We start from the raw sequence: 17,674 nt of genomic DNA on the forward strand, positions 1-17,674 counted from the left end.
CCTCCCTCCTGGGTTCTTCACTGGCACCTTCTTATTGCATTTAGCCTCTATTTAGTTGAAGTGATTCTGTGAAGTGAAGTCATTTTCAGTTAACATAAATGTGAGAAAACATTACTCAAATGGTCAAAGACAATCAAGGTGTGACCAGGGTTGATGCAAGTTGAGTTAATTCAAATGAGTATTCATGAGAAATTATTGTCTGCCATTTGCCCATCTCTTCTGTTAATAATTACTTATTAGATATGTTAAAAACTGGTAGTTTAAGAAAAAAATAAACAGAAACATGAAATCAGTGAAACTGTGTCCCCCAATACTGTAATCTCTACTGTAAAATAAAACAATATTGGGTAAAAACAAATGATACAAAAATATGCAATTTTTTCAACTTTACTAGAAACAACATATCTGTTGACATGTTGAATACATGTGGAATTCATATTCAAATACACAGTTGAACCACAGTGCATATAACAAAGGTAGACACACCCAAGTAATCCAGAATAGATAATTCATGCAATTGCCTAACCCTCCTTAACATTAAGTGCTGGTTCTCCCAAGAGCAATCGCAATGGTAGCCTGTCACCAGAGGACTACCAGCTCTAGAGTTTGAGAATAATTAGCATGTGTTTATGCGCACAAATGTTTTCCCAGAAGCAGCTTGCCAAGTGAACCTGATTAGAAAGGCATACAACATGGAGAAAGAGGAAGGTAGTTTAAAACCCTCTTACTTGGTCTTTATTTTTAAATCACTAAATTTATCCCCTACATAATTTTTGCTCTGAAAATTGGGCAAGGTCTTGCAGTTTGCCTACTGTGCTACCATGGTAAAAATCACTTTTTTTAAAAAAAAATGTACTCTATCTAATGTGCAAGGTGTAGACAAAACAAACCAAAAAAACAAAACAAATACCTCAGGTAAATTTTTAATTTATCTTGACTCTGTGTCATTGGAATATTTTAGTGAAATCTGCAGAGATCTGGGATGAGCTTTAACCTCTTTTTTTTTTTTTTTGTTCTCAACAGTCCTCTCTTTTTCAATCTATATATTCTGGCTGATAGTAAACACCGCTCCTCTTCCAAAGTTTACACATGAGCATGCCAAATTGATACCAAATACCAATATTAATCTGCTTGCATGGAACAGCATCAAAAGGTAATTAATCAAGTCCCCTATTAATCCCTGATAAAGGTCCAGAATGTCCGCTTTGGAACTACATTTTTGTAATCTCCATGGAAACTTGCTTTTGGACATCATAAAAAGAGTTTCCTTCTCCAAGACTCCCAAATTTTCATATTTTTAATGCACTAACAATTTTCAGTAATAGATTATCTATGACTTTATAGCAAGATAATGAAAATTAAGGAATCCAACTTTGCTTCTATAAACTATAGACAGGGAATTACACTATAAAAATATATACAGAATTGTCACTTACTACTTGAAGCAGAGAAAGATAGCCAGCTCCAACATTATCAAAGTTTACTTTCACATTTTTCCACAGGACATCTCCATTGCTTTTCATAAGAGCCTCACAATCACTTTTATTCTCAATCAATTCTCTTGAAAAAGAGTTACCAGTTGTGGTGTTAACACAGGAGAAGAACTTGCCAGCAAACAAATTTACTCCCATTATGCTGAAAATTAGCCAGAATATAAGACAAACCAGAAGTACGTTCATAATAGATGGTATTGCTCCTAAAAGGGCATTCACAACCACCTAATAAAGAAATACAGGGGAGAAAAGCTTGTAAAAAAACTTATAGCAGCAAAGTAATTAGGCATTCTTCTAAAAAGGCTAACAGCAAAAATATTTATTACAAAATGTAGTTACAAATTATCTTATTTTTCAAATACTTATAACAAACCACACAATGAATCGACATGAAAAAGGTGAAGACTAAAATGTCAAGATGAAAAATAAGTTAATTATTTTTTTTAAAAAGTAGCAAGACAGAATCATAAAATATGTGTACTCTAGGGGGAAAAAATACATGTTAAAGAAATATAACATTCAAATTAATAAATGTGATAAATCATGACTGATGAATATAAACAATGACTGATGATAAGGACTGATTGATCTATAGATCTTTGCAAACAGTACAGAGGTTATTTGACAAAATTAGGACTTCAAGAATTGTAAAACACATAATACCTTTACAGAATACTTAATAATACATTACAATTTTACTTACTGAAGACAATCCTGTCACAGATATAGACCACTTTGAATTATATGTTCATTTGGATCATTAGAGTACCTTTGAAGCACCACTTATAATGATCTTGTTAGGTATTTGAAATAAAATCATATTTTCATTTTAGTGTATCTAAAAGCATGTATAGTTTCAGCTTATATTATGATCAATCTTTTTGCCGTCATAATATAGGTAATTAGGGTGGCAGAAAGGAGAGTGTGTCCTGCTGGTTGAATAAGGAACTTAAGTGTGGCATCCCCATGAGAGAACAGCTTTGGCTCTTCATACCTGATCATTTAATTTCTACAAAAATTTCTCCATTAGTTCTAACCTTGGGGGTTATCACTTCTTTGCGGAAGAGTCCACAGAGAACTGAAAAGCCAATTTAGAATGTTTAATGAAACTAGAATTTTTTCACCAAGTCTCAGCCTCCAGGGATCTTTCTGCCCAGAACATGGGTGTGGATCTGGTGGTGCACTGTGATTCCTACTGGCAGTAGTTGGTTGGAGAGCACTTAAATTCCTCTCACACAACACCTTAATCCATCTTGCAAGCGAGAATACGGATACTTAAAGTTATCTGCATTTCTGGAGAAAACTTAGAAAGATGCATGGTGATTGTGCCAGACCCAGCTTCATTTCAGGTATGTCAGATCTCTGTTTTATGCTTCCAACTTGTACCTTAGCTAATCCTTTTGAAATAGTTTGGGGCAAAATGTCAAATGATCTCAGACATCTGAAAAGGGGAATTTTCTTTCGTGATGAAATACAAAGCAATCTGCACAACCATTGTGTCATCATCAATTATAAGTATTCTAAATAGATAGAACTTTGAGATGCTGCTGCTCTTCTACAAAAGTGACAGCTACAAAGAAATAATTTTACATAAATAGATAGCATATAGAAGAAGAAAAAGTGCTTGAAAAAGATTAAGCTAAGGTCTCTTATTGACGAAAATGAGTCTGATCCTAGATTTGAGCAATTGCTGATTCTGAACCAACATAAACAGTACTAATGTTCATAAAGTGAAGCTGGTTTCCGACCTACCTCCATGTCTTCCTGAAGGTAATCCAATCTGGCCAATATCTGTGATTTACGGGGTTTATGTCTTAACTCTCCAGAGGGTAGTCTGTATTCCTGAGACCATAGATTCTCAGCAACTAAAGACAGAACTGTATTGATGGCTTCCACTTCTCTTTGATTTGGGTTATATATATATGGATTTCAGGAACCTCTCCTATGTTGGAAAAAGCCTCCCCTACAGCATGTCATTATCCATCCCCAGGTGTTGGATTTGCTATACAAGCTAACCGCATAGTCATCTTCCTGTAGAGAGGATGTGTCCATAAACTCTTGAAATGAGATTGCTTCTATCAGAATATGGACCAGAGACCACCAGTGCCCGTATCTTTGTACATGCCCTAAGTACTGAGAGACTGAAGAAAAAGGTTCTGTAATGAAAATGGTAGATCCTTAAGAAATCTCTGGTGACAAGAATGGATAGAGACAGAAAATAAGTCTCCACAAGTTTTATCAATATCAAATAATTTCCTGGAAATGTTGCAGTCATTGTTGAAGTCAGGTTTTTCATAATGAATTTCACTTCATTCATTTGTTGAACTGTTCGAGTTCTCGGCGTGACAATGCAGCAGATATAGGACTGCTGGCGATTTTTATTGCTTAGAAATCATAATTTTGATGTCTGCTAAGAGGCAAAAGTACCTAAAGGTGCCTGATCTGAGGCGTCAGTGATACAAGGCTGTAAAATATGTCTGCCCAAGAGGTCTGCCAAGACACAAACTGCAAGTTGGCAAGAAACCCAGGGAAAGCCTGGTGACCACTAGAAACAGGGCACCAAAGTAACACCGGAACTTCAGAGGGGAAAAAAAGGGGGCAACTTCAAGTACAGTGTATCCTTTGAGACTCATAGCATATGTTTGCTGGAGCTGGGAATGAGCCTCCCAGCCCAGGGAAGACAGACTTGTGCAAGCAGGTCTTGAGTGAGCTGTAGCTCACGAAAGCTCATGCTCAAATAAATTGGTTAGTCTCTAAGGTGCCACAAGTACTCCTTTTCTTTTTGCACTAAAAATGGCAGTGCGGACATTGCAGCTCAGGCTGGAGATCAGGATCGCAAGCCTAAGGGGATGTGTAAGCGCAAAAACTGGTCTCTCTCACCAACAGAAGTTGGTCCAGTAAAAGATATGATCTCTCTAATATCCTTGGACCAAAATGGCTACAACACTGCATACATTTATATACCATGCCATTCTGCTCTGTATACAGTAGGTGGCAGGAACTAGCAACTGTGAGATCCTAAAGAATCTGTGGGATTCTAGAGAATATTGCCAATTTTCACCACTGGTGGTGATTCAGTGATACGGTACATTTTGTAAATAATTTCTTTTGAAAGGAAAAAGGGTACATGGCTATCAATTAATGTGCCAAAAACAAAGATCAATGATAAAATTAAGGGTGTTGGTACTTTAATTAAAGGAATTAAGTATTAAGCTATTGTGGTTGTGCATTCTGGAGTACATTATATGAAAGACAATCAGAAATATTCAAATGGATATTGTCAGTTTATGAGTACCATTTTAAATAAACCAGTTTCCTTAGATGATTAAAACTAAATGTATTTTAAAAATCAAATTTACTTTTCAACATTTATATTCTGTGTACATTTCACTTAGTTTACAATGATAATAGACTGGCTAATTTCACATTTGTTTAGTCAATTTCATATTCTGTTTCTACAGATCAGGGATTAAATTAAAAACAAAAACAAAAATAACCCAAAACATGAAAACATTTCTAGTAACAATCGGATTTGATAAAATCTGCTGTCCTCAGAACAAAATGTTAGATCTTAGTTACTTGTGTCTACTAAAAAGTTTAAGGCATGTTTCCCAAACACTAGGAGAAAAGTGATGTAAAATTGTGTTTTCTACAGTATTACCCACAATTGATGGAAATCACAAGCATGTTGGCGGAAACTTTGAGCATGAGCAGTGGACCAAATGGTTACTGTCAGAAAGATTTGGGTGTTTACATTATTAGGACTCTTGTAGCAGGAAATCAAAGTGAGTGGATGGGGAGAAACAATGACTGTATAGAACAGGAAATAAATAGTTTTTCTACAACTATCAATCTTGGTATGCCTTACAGGATAGTGGCTTATAGTATACCTTTTAAAACAAAATTACCAGCCTCACATATGTAGCCGAGCTATATTAAAGACAGGGGGAAAAACTGAATAGGCCCTGAATGGCCAGTGGGTCAGGTGAGTGGGAACACAAGGAAGGAATGAAGAGATCAAAGAGACCATGACTCAGGAAAGAGCTAAGGAGTCAAGACTTAAAGACTCGATTGGGTGGAGAAGGCTGAAAGCTGCTCAAAAGGAAACCGAGAAGGACTTGGGGAAAGATTACAGAGAATTCTGAGAAAGCTGGAAACGGGAGGAAGAGTCTTAGGGCAAAGATGAAAATGTCTGGGAGCTCATTCGTGAGTGCAGGCCTACCGCAAATGTTACAAAGCTCATGACCTTGGAAAACCTTGTTTATCTCAGCTTGCTGCTAGCAGAACTCATTGATGCAGGTCTAGATAGAATACAAATCAAAAGATGTGCTACCATTAATGTTAAAGACCAAAGCCATCTACTTTACAATCTTAGGTGAAGTTCTAGTCATATTAATATAATACAAATATTATTTCATTAATGCATGTGCAAAATAGAGAAATAAAATTACCGCAGGCTGTAATTATCTGTGCTAACTATCTGAGCGGAGATGAAAAACTAGTGAGTTGGATTTTTTTCTCACCTAAGAAGACTCTGAGGTGAACTGGAAGTGGCATTCATATTTCTGGGAAGACAAACTGCTTGTACTGATGAGAAGCTCTAATGTGACTGGTACATCTAGAAATTAAGATTGTGGGGCCATATTTTCAAAAGCAAGCACCAATATTTTCTGCCCACAAATTTTAGGTGCAAATAAGTGTGGGACAATTGTGTGTCCAATATTATTCTAATTTTGATGACTATTTATTCTATTTTAGACACTGATTTGTGAACAAAACCAGTTGCCGTAGTGTCCAAGTGACCTAAGCTGAGAGTGAAAATAGGGAGGTCAGGTGAACACCAGGCCAACAATGTGACCCCTTAAAAGTAAATAGGAAATTTATTAATAAATTTCCTAAGTTATCAAGGAAAATTTAATAAAGTAACTAATAAATATGTTATTTATTAAGGATATATACCACAAAGTGCAATTTGTGCTTGACAATATATAGGTTGTACTAAACAAAGAGGATGCTCTGTCCCAAAGATCTTACAATCCAAAAAGACGCATGTGGTTACAACACAATATTTAAAAATACATACAGGTACCATATAGGAAAACATGGAATGATGTGCCATCATTGAAGCTGGAAGGCTTCACAGAAGGTTTTGATGAAGGACTCGAGGGAGGAGACTTACAGCAACCTATAAGAATGGTTCACAACTAAAAGGATTATGGAGAGATGTTAGTCCATAGTTAAGGTTGCAAGCAGATTTTCAATCCAAGCCTGAGTTTGCCTCACAATCTTACTTTTAAAAGGGGCCTTTTTACTTACTATTTAGTATGTACAGTGGTTGATCAAATGCTAGGGTTTCAAAGTCAAGTACTCAAAAATTAGGAAATGCCAGAAGTAAGGCTGCCTATGCAACCTTAATTCTACCCCATTGTGTATGTTCATTACGATACAGGGTTATTTTTTTTTGTTAACATAATCACACACTATTTTTTCTATAAACTTTACTAAAAATGCACCCTGAGGCAGACACCTAGAATTGAATATTTCAGTTTACACTGTTACATTTTGGCAAAGTTATAAGCAACTGAAAATGGGCTTATAAGAGAAAGTATTGGGCAATCCTAACTCTAGGCAACACTACTTGTTTCTGCCCTACCAATGGGCTAAACATCAGGTCTTACGTAAGCTGCCTTTTGCTTTATTAATAATAAATAAAGGGAAACATAGCTTGCAGACATGTTCAATAGGTTTTTTCATTTCCCACTTTCTATTACATGGTCATCTGGCATCAGAATCATCCTGCGTGGGGACTTTTTACTCTCACTCTCTCTTTTTCTTTTTAACAACCTCTCCCCTGCCACCAATCTTCCACATAATTTTCTTTCCTCATCCCAGAAAACAAAGAACATTTATTAATGTATTGATGTTCTAAGGTGTGCACTGACCTTGCAATGGAAAGCATTAACAAGAGAAGAGGTCTCCTGCCAACAAATGCCCTATGATTCTGAAACTGCTAAGAATGAGAATTCTGACATCTGGTCTGCATCTGAAAATAAGACCTTGTGTTCCCACGATTATCATAACATGGATAGTAGTCCTTCCTGGGCTACCACATCCCCAGAAAACAGCTCTCAGTCACTTTATAGTAGCTATCAGAGGACTGTAACAGCTACACCTCATTACAGACTTTGGAGGCAGGCTGCATCTGAAATCCCAAAAAGGAATTTGCTCCTGTAAAGAGAGAGCCCAGATCACAACCCCTTGGAAAATACTAATTACAGTATATCATGGTCTAAGCAAACTCAATGGATCTCTGTAAGAACAACTATATGAAAATACTTTCTTCAGTCTAAGTATAAGCTAGTGGGTCACAACAAGGACAATCAAGAAGAATCCTATGAAGAATATCTCAGTCTATTATAATATAGGTTAGGTGTTTTCATTGGCACAAGGGACCAAAACAAGGTCACGTATCTTAAATCCAATAAAGGTTCCTCACCCTGATCAAAGCCTCAACTAAAGTAGGTCACTTTTTTATCATACAGATTCTAACGCTACCTCTGTGGACCTCATCAATGTAGAAAGTGTACACATCTATTCCTCAGCTACTAAGGACAAGGCATCTGGAAAGAGCTTAAAGATGAAAAAGAGGGAAGGTTTCCCAGAGAAACACACAGTCATGTGCATATGATGAACACTACAGAAATCCTTCTTCCAATATCCTAACAGCAGTATTCCAACTTTCCCTCTCTCCTCCCCCACGCTATCAAATTCCTCACAACATATACAAGCTCCTGCACATTCTCACCTGGTTCACCGTGGTTCCCTGTCCCCCCTCCCTCCATTCCCGACATCTCATCTCAGCAAGAGAAACATTCTCTCCCTATCCTACAATAAAAGAGAGATTCCTTAGAGAATCCTGGAAGGAGAACTGGGGGTATTTTTATTGTTTTACGCTCACCCAGAACCTGGTGTTTCTGCTAAGAGTCTAGGCTTTGGTGATGAGGTGGTGGGCTAGGAGGTGCTCTCCAAGTTCTGAAGGGAAGAGAAGGGCTGGTGGAAATGGAGGACCTTGTTTTTTCTCTGCTTCTGAACGTGAAAGCAGATCCAGGTGCTGCTGCAGGAAACCTGAGCTGCTTTTTTTTTTTTTTTTTTAAAGCAACCAGTCTAAAGCAGCTAATATTTACCACCTATTAGTAAGTTATTTCATACTCTTTTTCTGATGCACATGAAAAAATACGCTTCCCCTCTGAACACTTGTCACTGAGGCAGAGTGCTACATACATTCATCTGTGTCACTACATAAACACATTCAAGCAGCAAAGAATGAAACAAGGTTTATAGCTCCCACACCGCTGTGTCACAGACAGGTTGACAGTAGTTATTGGAGAATTCATAAAAGCACACTGAATAACTGTTTCACATAACGTTAGCTAGGGGTGTCTTCATGGAACCTTACATGAGAGAAAAAATCAACAAAAGAAAAATACTAATCAAATCTATATTTTTCCTGTGTGATACAGATATTGTGCAATAATTCAATTTCTGTAGAAAAGAGAACCAAATATATTATATGTACGTATGCATATTTGATAAATGGCTCTTACTGCAGTCAGGATATTTTAGTTATTGTGATTAACTTCCTAATAAAGAAAAGGATCATTCTGTCCTTTATTCCCTATAAACTTCATCTGACAGCCAACACAATAATAAAAATAGATTTAAACACTTCTCATTCTGTTTAATGAGTTTAAGAGGCTCTTTTTCTATACCCACACGAAGCCATTCCGCATACTGTATATAAAGTATGCAAAATATATAAAGATTATAAAGCTGTATAAAGATTACACTATATAAAGATTACTTTAAAAATAAGCTAATTATGAGAAAAATATAAATAGAATCAATTTACTTTTAAACTTGTTACAGCTAAGTCTGCTAAGAACTGACAGCTAAAAATACTTCTGAAGATTAACTAGAGATTAAGTAACCCAAATGAGCACAGCGAATGCATACAATTGCATATGGTTAGAAACAACATAATGAAACATAGTTCTGTAGAACTCAGTAACAGAGGTGCAATAAAGAGTGAGTACAGAATTTCTGTTTTTTAAAAATTTCTTGTGTGTTGGTATGAATAGTCACTTTTTCTGAAATAAAGAGTTCAGGTTCTTTTATTTTATCTTACCCTCATTCCTTCAAATCGTGACAAGGCTCTCAAAGGTCTCAAAGCTCGTAGTGTTCTAAGTGATTTAATTGGACCAAGTTCAGAGTAGCCCAAGGCATTAGCTGTTAAGCTAATCAAAGAAACCTACACAAAAAAACAAAGAAAAATTATTTGTACGTATCTTGTATAGCCCATTGAAGGATGCAAGATGCAATGGTTAAAGGTGGAAAAGTTCAGCCTGGATATTAGGAAAAGTTTCTTAGATGCCCTATGCTTCTAACAGCAAGAGCAACTGGGTAGTGGAAAAAACTGGAAAAGAAGAGACATTAAGTTGTTAGTGAATCTCTGAAGTTCTTAGTCTCTTGATCTATGATACTATCATTACATATATACATGAACAGATTAGATATAGGAAGTACCTTTGCAAAATATAGGTTGTGGGCTAGACTAAAAAACACAAATAATCTTTTTCTGACATTACTGCCCTTGAGAAATCATGGTCTGGATGAATCATAACATTCTCAGGAAAAACAATTAAAAGTTGGATGACTTTCTCCACAATTCTTACTAACACAATATTTTGACTGTGACAGTGTTACTACCTTACTCAAAATGTTTCATAAAGGGCATCATAGTGAAATCGTGGTGGCACAAAATTTCTCATACATAAAGTTTGTCATGCTGATGAAATCCTGTTGGTACAAGAAACCCTTTTAATTTATTTTGCTATAAATTTTGCTGAGGAGAAGCTACACCAAGTAGAAAGAACCTATTGAAAAACAAAGATACATTTACACTGTTTGTTAACGTGTATGTATTTTAACCAATTTGCCTTAAAATCTTACAGGAGCCTTACTACTCTCAATAAGGGGCCAGATCTGGAATCAATGGGCATTTTGACATCAGCTTCAGTGGGAAAAGGATTACGCTTAAAGTCCTTAGAAACTTATAGTAGTCATATTCTCCAGGGCCCAAACACCACAATGAAGAAAAAAACTGTGAAAGTCAGTTGAGAATTCAGGATACTATTAATCAAGAGTTGAGGTGTCAATATGTATCTCAGTAATAAGTTTGTGTGATGAATCTTGCGTTTTATTAAAGGCTTTATATTCAGTGTTGCATGAAGAAGCTTGTGCCAAAAAGTTATTTATTGAATTCTGTAGCATCTTTCACAAGCATCAAGGTACACTAAAAAGTAATCAGTTGTAGGCTACTCAGTTTGTGCAAGAAAAGGTGTTTCTCTTCCTCTGTGAAGCTTCTTCAGCTCCGTAGAAGTCTTCCTGCTATGGGTTACCTCCCCTACCTATACAGAGAGGACTGTTCTGAGTAAGGCTGCTTGGAATGATGATTCACAGATCTGAGTATTACTTAATTTATTCATATTAGGAAGTACTTTCCCCCTCCTAACTGCCAATTCTTGCATGATATGTCTTCTGCCAGGAGTGTCTCTTATCAAACTATGCTAAAACTTTGTCACAAATTATTCTGAATAGCTGGGGCAAGGAGCCCATGTTTGGTTTTGCCTAATGTTGGTCAGACCACAACCAGGTGGTTTGGAACGGACTTCCATTTTTATCTGTGCCATCCAGGTTTGTAGGGGATGAGGATTTGGATGAAAGGCTCTAGGTTGGCTCAACTCTTCATCAAACTCAGAAAACAAGCCACAGGAGGTGTCAAGCACCTGTAATTTTCTCCCAAATGCAACACGAGCTGTAATTTTCTTAGAATTTGACCTTAAAAATGAATATAAGAAGTATTAGAAATTAGGAAACCTGAAGAATCTAAGAGAACATTCATTTAATCAAAAGATTTTTCCACTTAGTTTTCATTAGTTGGATTGAAAGTATTTTTTCAGTTAGTTCAGTAGGCAACATCATCCATGTAGAAGGTACTGAGTCTGAAATCACTTTCTTCCAGAAAAGAAAAAGCTACTGGTGTAATGGGTAAGATTGTTAAGGAATTTACACTTAAGCGTATTACTGTAGGAACCAAATCTTATTGCTGCATGTTAAGTAATAAAATAGAATATCATTATTTGTCATTACAAGGCAGATTAAAAATGATCTGTTTGCAGCCTAAATCCTTCATGAAGTATTTTACTATATTACTATGAAATTACTATAGTTGTGACAAAATGTGGCATACAGACATTTGTTTTTGTTACTCTCTTTTCTGGGAAATAATCTACATTACAGCATAGATCTTCAGGGAAGAGCCACAAGAATGATTAAAGGATTGGAAAATATGCCTTTGGTGAAGAACTAAATTGACTGAGCTTCTTGAGTCTATCAAAGGAGATTAAGTGGTGATTTGATCAGCCTATATAAATACACACATGGAGAACAGAAATTTGATAATACACGGCTCTTCAGTCTAGTAGACAAAAGGTATAAATTGTGGTTACTTACCTTACAGTAACTGGAGTTCCTCAAGATGTGCGGGCCCTATGTGTATTCCACTCAAGGTATGTGTGTGCTCCATGCTTGATTTTTTTTGTTGGCTGTGTTTGTGAGTCCACATATGTGGACTTTACTTCTTTGTGTACCAAACTAAGGGTATATGGGGTGGTGCAGACGAACTGCCTGTCCAGTTACCTTTCCACTGTGAATGGTCCTAAAATAAGGCCCTGCATTAGAAGGGAAGGAGGGTGGGTAGTGGAATACAGATAGTGACCACACACCTTGAAGACTTCCAGTTATTATACAGGTAAGTAACCTTTCTTTCTTTGAGTGATGGCCCCTATGTGTATTCCACTCAAGGTGATTCATAAGCAGTACTCATCAAGGACAGGGGTGCAAGAAACCATGCTGTACCACAAATTAAAGGACTGCTCTGCCAAAGGATGCATGTATGCTTTGCAGAAGTGTGTAGAGAGCCCCATCATTGCCACTCTACAGATGAGGGACATTGCTAAGTGAAGCCACTGATGGAGCCTGGGCTCTGGTCAAGTGAGCCCTCCCATCTTGTGGTGGGAAGGTTGGCACTAACTCATAACCAAAGCAGGATGCAGCTGAAAGCCATTTGCACTCACTCTGTGTGCAAGAGTAGGTGGCTTCTTGTCTCATACATTTGCCAAAAGAGTCAAACAATTTAGGAAATTTCTGAAGGGCTTTGTCCTCTGCAGATACAAAGCCAAGGCCCTACAGACATCCAGAGAGTGCAGTTACCTGTCCTCTCTGGTGGCATGTGGCTTTGGATAGAACACAGGTAAGTGGATGACCTGGTTTTGATGAAATTCAGAGGTAATTTTTGGGATGAATTTGGGGTGCAAGCTCAGAGAACCTTTTCATTGTGGAAGACTGTCTAAGGTGGGTCAGCCATAAGGGCCCCCAACTCACCTATTCTTCTGGCTGAGGTAATTGCAACCAGGAATACAACCTTCATAGAGAGGTGAGCAAAGGAACATGAGGGTAAGGGCTCAAAGGGACCCTTCATTAGTGATGACAGGACTAGGATAGGATCCAAGGGGCTGCATTAGAACCACTGAGGGATCACATGGGTAAGGGCAGGGTCCCGTTGTGGGGAGGACCACTGATTCTCAGCAGTGTAGTGAGCTCTGTGGGAGTGGGAGAGTGCCCAAGAAGCTCTGGAATCTATATTGGGAATAACTTTCTGTCTCAGTACAGTCAGTAGAGTTGTCATCCAGGTCTCAAACTCACCTGAGGAATATAAATCCTCTGAATCAACAGGTGGAGTCATTGGTACCCGTTGTCTTCTTATTCCCCATCTGGTTGACTGTACTGGTGTGTGGTGATCTCTGGTGTGGGAACCTCTCTGCAATGACTGGTTCCAAGAGTATTGGTGACTCTTGGTCAGCATATACAGCTAGGTCATCAAGAATAGTATACTTGACCCCTGAGGCTGAAGGGCTTCTCTCTCTTGGTGGAGTCGACAGTGCTGGTTGAGACCAGGTGGTAAGTCACAGGTATTGATGACTCCTCCTTGCTGCTGTGAGTCTGTACTGTTGGTGTAGAGGGTTTCCATTCTCATCTTTCCCTCACCAGTACCGAGGCTGAGTCTGTCCCACCCATGGCTGATGGTTTGGGGCACAGTTGAGTCTTGGTACCAATTAGCCAGACCCAGGCTCCTTGTGACTCCTGACACATCTGTACTAAGGTGCAGAGTCTCACCTGACTTGGAGGATGTAGGGGAAGAGATCCTCTTCTCAGATGAACACTTTAGAGGGGATTTTGCTCACTATTTGTGAGAGTGCTTTCTCTTACCCTCCTCCTCCTGTCAGCTCTCCCCTCTGTGATTCCAGAGTCAGGGAAAACCATGGCGACCCACAGTCAGACTGGAATCTCATTTTGGCAATGAAAGCAATACGTTTTCCTTCAGGAGGAAAAATTTTGTGTGGGGGCCTTTTGATTTCTTCCTCCTCCTGTTGCATATGTAAGACTAGTATGGACTGCCTTCCATCCCGTACCAAAACTGGCATCAGTTCTGAGCTCAAATGATATTGCACTATAAAAGCATTAATTGTAACCGAGTTCCATGATATAATACTGGAGAAAGAAAATTGCTAGGTAGATTTACCAAATGTTTTAATTTCGTAAGATTTGTATTTTATCTAATGTAAAATTATTTACCTAATACATTTCCTTTCTAAAATTGGCATCTACACCAATCATTCCAGTGCATTCCTTTTATATGTGCAGAGATTAGGTGCAGTTCAAATTAAATCAAAGTTTGTCTCAGAGGACATACCAACTCTGGATCCTACGAAAAAGTGTAGAAACTTATAAATTATTAAACAGACAGCTATTTATAGAAAAATTGCAGAACAGACTTCTAAAATGTTTTACACTACAATCACAAAAAAATTATACCTCCAAAAAGTTAAACTCCAGTAGTAGCTGTAGGAAAGATGTCAGACAATGAATGCATATTGCCAAGTAAGAAAGTCACCATTCTATCTCATGACATTTTCAGCAACAAGAATATCCAGCAGTAAGGAACAGCAGAAGAAAACGTTTCATAGCCAAGAGTAAAATAAAAATCTGTAAAAGCATGAGACGATTGGGTCTGGCAATGCTTTTGAAAAATGTAACAGCTAGCATTGTTATCAGATAGTTATACTTTTTCTTTTTGTGTGTAACCAGGACCCTTAACTTATCTGGTTTTCTAGGTGTACTCCCCATCCTACAAGGCTTGCATCTGTTATGAGAATTCTGGTTCAGTTGCAGCTGAAGACTCCATTATGACAAGACTCCTTTTGGTTCAACAGTGAGAAGTATAGTACTGCTGGTAAAGTTTATTTGCGAGTATATCAACTACTGAGTGATTTTAGTGTTTACACTGGTAACTTTCTTATGTGCAGTTAAGTCTTTGGTGGGACCTCAATGCATGAAAACCTCAGGTCCAGTTGAATGCATAGCTTTATTGTGCATTTGGAGTAGTGTAAAAGTAGCTCTTTCAAACTTATAATGGGCCTGAGATGTGTAAGGGCATAGTCATGCTGATGGCTGTGGGGGAGGTTTAGATTGGATATTAGGAAAAACTTTTTCACTAAGAGGGTGGTGAAACACTGGAATGCGTTACCTAGGGAGGTGGTAGAATCTCCTTCCTTAGAGGTTTTTAAGGTCAGGCTTGACAAAGCCCTGGCTGGGATGATTTAACTGGGAATTGGTCCTGCTTTGAGCAGGGGGTTGGACTAGATGACCTTCTGGGGTCCCTTCCAACCCTGATATTCTATGATTCTATGTTTTGATGGAAGAAATTTCAATTGAATTTTACCTGGGACTTCTCCTGAAGTTTCTGTTCCAATATGTACTTCTTGCAGAGAGCCAGAATACCAATGGAATATTTATGTTGGGTACAGTTACTAGAGGACTGCCAGCTCCTGAGCTGTTCAGAAGCTTGGAGAGAATGCTTGTACTTCTTTGTATTTTCTGCAGCTATTTCTTCCTACTTTTCCTGAAGACTTTAGATCCTATCAACTATGAAGAGCACACAAAAAAAAGTTCAGTCTTAACTAAACTGGTGCCTGGCAACTGAGTTGGCGGAAAAGTTCTCATAGCAAAACACCTTAGGAATCTACTATTCAAGAAGTGGTGAGTGAAATATTATGAAGCACTGTGAGGATTTCCTCATATTTAAAGGGAACAATACAGCTTTATGGTTATCATAAGAATATAAGAATGGCCATACTGGGTCAGGTCAGAGATCCATCTAGTCCAGTATTCTGTCTTCTGACAGTGGCCAATGCCTGGTGCTTCATAGGGAATGAACAGAACAGACAATCATTGAGTGATCCATCCCGTCATCCATTCCCAGCTTCTGGGAAACCGAGGCTAGGGACACTCAGAGCAGGTAGGTTCCCTATCCACACTGGCTAATAGCTGTTCATGGACCTATCGTCCAAGATCACACCATATTGTTGCTGTGTTGGGAAAAGCAGCTGAGAAGCCTCAGAGTATCTCTAGTGCATTTTGCCTACTGGGTTTCTGAGAAGCCACCATGTCTTTCACAAAGGACGCCACTGCTTCATTAGATTTTCAGAATTTTAATTATATGACACTGCATTTTCTGACAGTTGGCTCTTTTCCCTGTGTCTTGGTTTTCCTAATCTCAAAGATAATGTCTTAAAAAGCAAGGGTAGGGGCAGTCCATGTATCACCTTCCTACCAAGGATGTCTCTGGAGAGGTACTTTATCTTCATGAGATGCAGGGTTCCAGGTTTTTTTTTTTTTTAAATAGATGGAGATACTAATTCCAAAATCTGTGTTGGGGATGGGGGGGGGTAGTATCTATTAAAAAGCAGGCCTTGATGGACAAATAGAAATGGAAAATTAAAGATCATGGGTTTCTGGAGATATATTGTGTGGAATTCTACCATGGCACAGCAATCCTAGCAGCTGAGCCATGGATGAGTATAGCTGGGAAATCACTAGCTTCCCATTATTTATGAAATTACCCAATGTTTTCATTCAACATTTTAGTTTTAATCAGCAATCCCCATTTGGATCCTATGCAGTCTTCAAAGGAGATTATGAGAAAACCCGTTTCTAATTTTGTTTGAAGACGATAGTTTCCCTTATTTTGAGACCTCCTTCCTCTACTTTTATGTGGTTAAAGGCACTGCCTTGTGGGCATTAGTGTTATAGCTGTCCAGAGCTTGTGGTCATGGCACAAACAGATAGTTTCCTCTTCTGAAGAACAGAGCTGTTGGAACAGGAAAGAGGGGAAGGAGTCACATCATCTGTTTTAAGTGTCTTATGAGCCACTACCTCTGTCTCAGAAAGGGGAGTTAATCTTATACTTTTTTTTGCAGTGGTGAGGGAGAGACTTTACCTAGATAGGTGGGTAAAGGAAACCCACAAGATAAGGTTAGAGTTTCAGTGCTCTAATGATTTCTCAGCTGAGGAGAGGGAGAGAGGAATTAGAATCTGAAATGAGATCATTATTGTACAAAAATGAACAAAAAATAAAATTCTAAAACAAATTGATTGGGAGACGCTGAACTACTAACTTGCTTTATCTGTGGAAGCAAAGAACATAAACAAACATAAAAAAAGAGAGACCCAACAACTAAAAACCCAAGTATTTACAGGAAAGGAAGGGATATGCTTGAACTGCTGCTGGTTGCAGATTTAGAACTTTTGGCAGGATTCCAGAGTTTGTGTGGCCTTGTCAGTTTGTTTGAATTTTTCCCAATGTCTGCAAAGACAGAAAGAACTCATGAGTATGAACTCATGTAGCTGTCATAAAATAAAATATATGCATGGGAGTTTTGAAAGTTTCTAAATGACTTTGGAGTGCAAATCCCCGTGATTAGTGCTCCTAAGTCATATAGGTGCTTATGAAGATACCAATCTATGTTTTTTATCATAGCTAGCAGTAAAACAGTAATTCTATTACCCATAAAAATAGATCACTTCTGTTTTAAAGTATAGTATTCAGAGAGACAATATAGACAGAAGCCAAGCCAAAACTGAGACTGAGGAGAAAAGCCAAGCCAAAAGTGAGAAAGATTTAGTTCCCAATATAAGCTTTAGAACACTGGTGGGCAACCTGC

The 17,674-nt window shown here is 38.0% G+C and overlaps 2 protein-coding genes across 8 annotated transcripts in view; one reads left to right on the top strand and one right to left on the bottom strand.

Moving 5' to 3' along the window:
* Positions 1 to 17,674, top strand: part of LOC125645230 (uncharacterized) — a 104,844-nt gene that overhangs the window by 75,805 nt on the left and 11,365 nt on the right. For 3 of the 6 annotated variants that reach the window (XM_075117921.1, XM_075117925.1, XM_075117922.1), the window contains 2 exons: positions 14,786 to 14,904; positions 15,555 to 15,710. The gene's annotated coding sequence lies outside the window, so the exon portion shown is untranslated. Of the gene's footprint in view, positions 1 to 12,395; positions 12,417 to 13,460; positions 13,572 to 14,785; positions 14,905 to 15,439; positions 15,711 to 17,674 lie in introns of those variants that run through there. The other 3 variants (XM_075117924.1, XM_048870509.2, XM_075117923.1) reach the window with 3 other exon arrangements.
* The window catches only part of LOC125645232 (sodium channel protein type 2 subunit alpha-like), a 210,369-nt gene that overhangs the window by 19,837 nt on the left and 172,858 nt on the right, over positions 1 to 17,674 (bottom strand). For both annotated transcript variants that reach the window (XM_075117912.1, XM_075117911.1), the window contains exons 21-22: positions 9,679 to 9,801; positions 1,437 to 1,718 (exon numbers count right to left, since the gene is read on the bottom strand). In XM_075117912.1, coding sequence (XP_074974013.1) covers positions 1,437 to 1,718; positions 9,679 to 9,801 — 405 coding nt within the window. The remainder of the gene's footprint in view (positions 1 to 1,436; positions 1,719 to 9,678; positions 9,802 to 17,674) is intronic.

Source organism: Caretta caretta, chromosome 11, assembly GCF_965140235.1.
Source record: "Caretta caretta isolate rCarCar2 chromosome 11, rCarCar1.hap1, whole genome shotgun sequence".
NCBI lineage: Eukaryota > Metazoa > Chordata > Testudines > Cheloniidae > Caretta > Caretta caretta.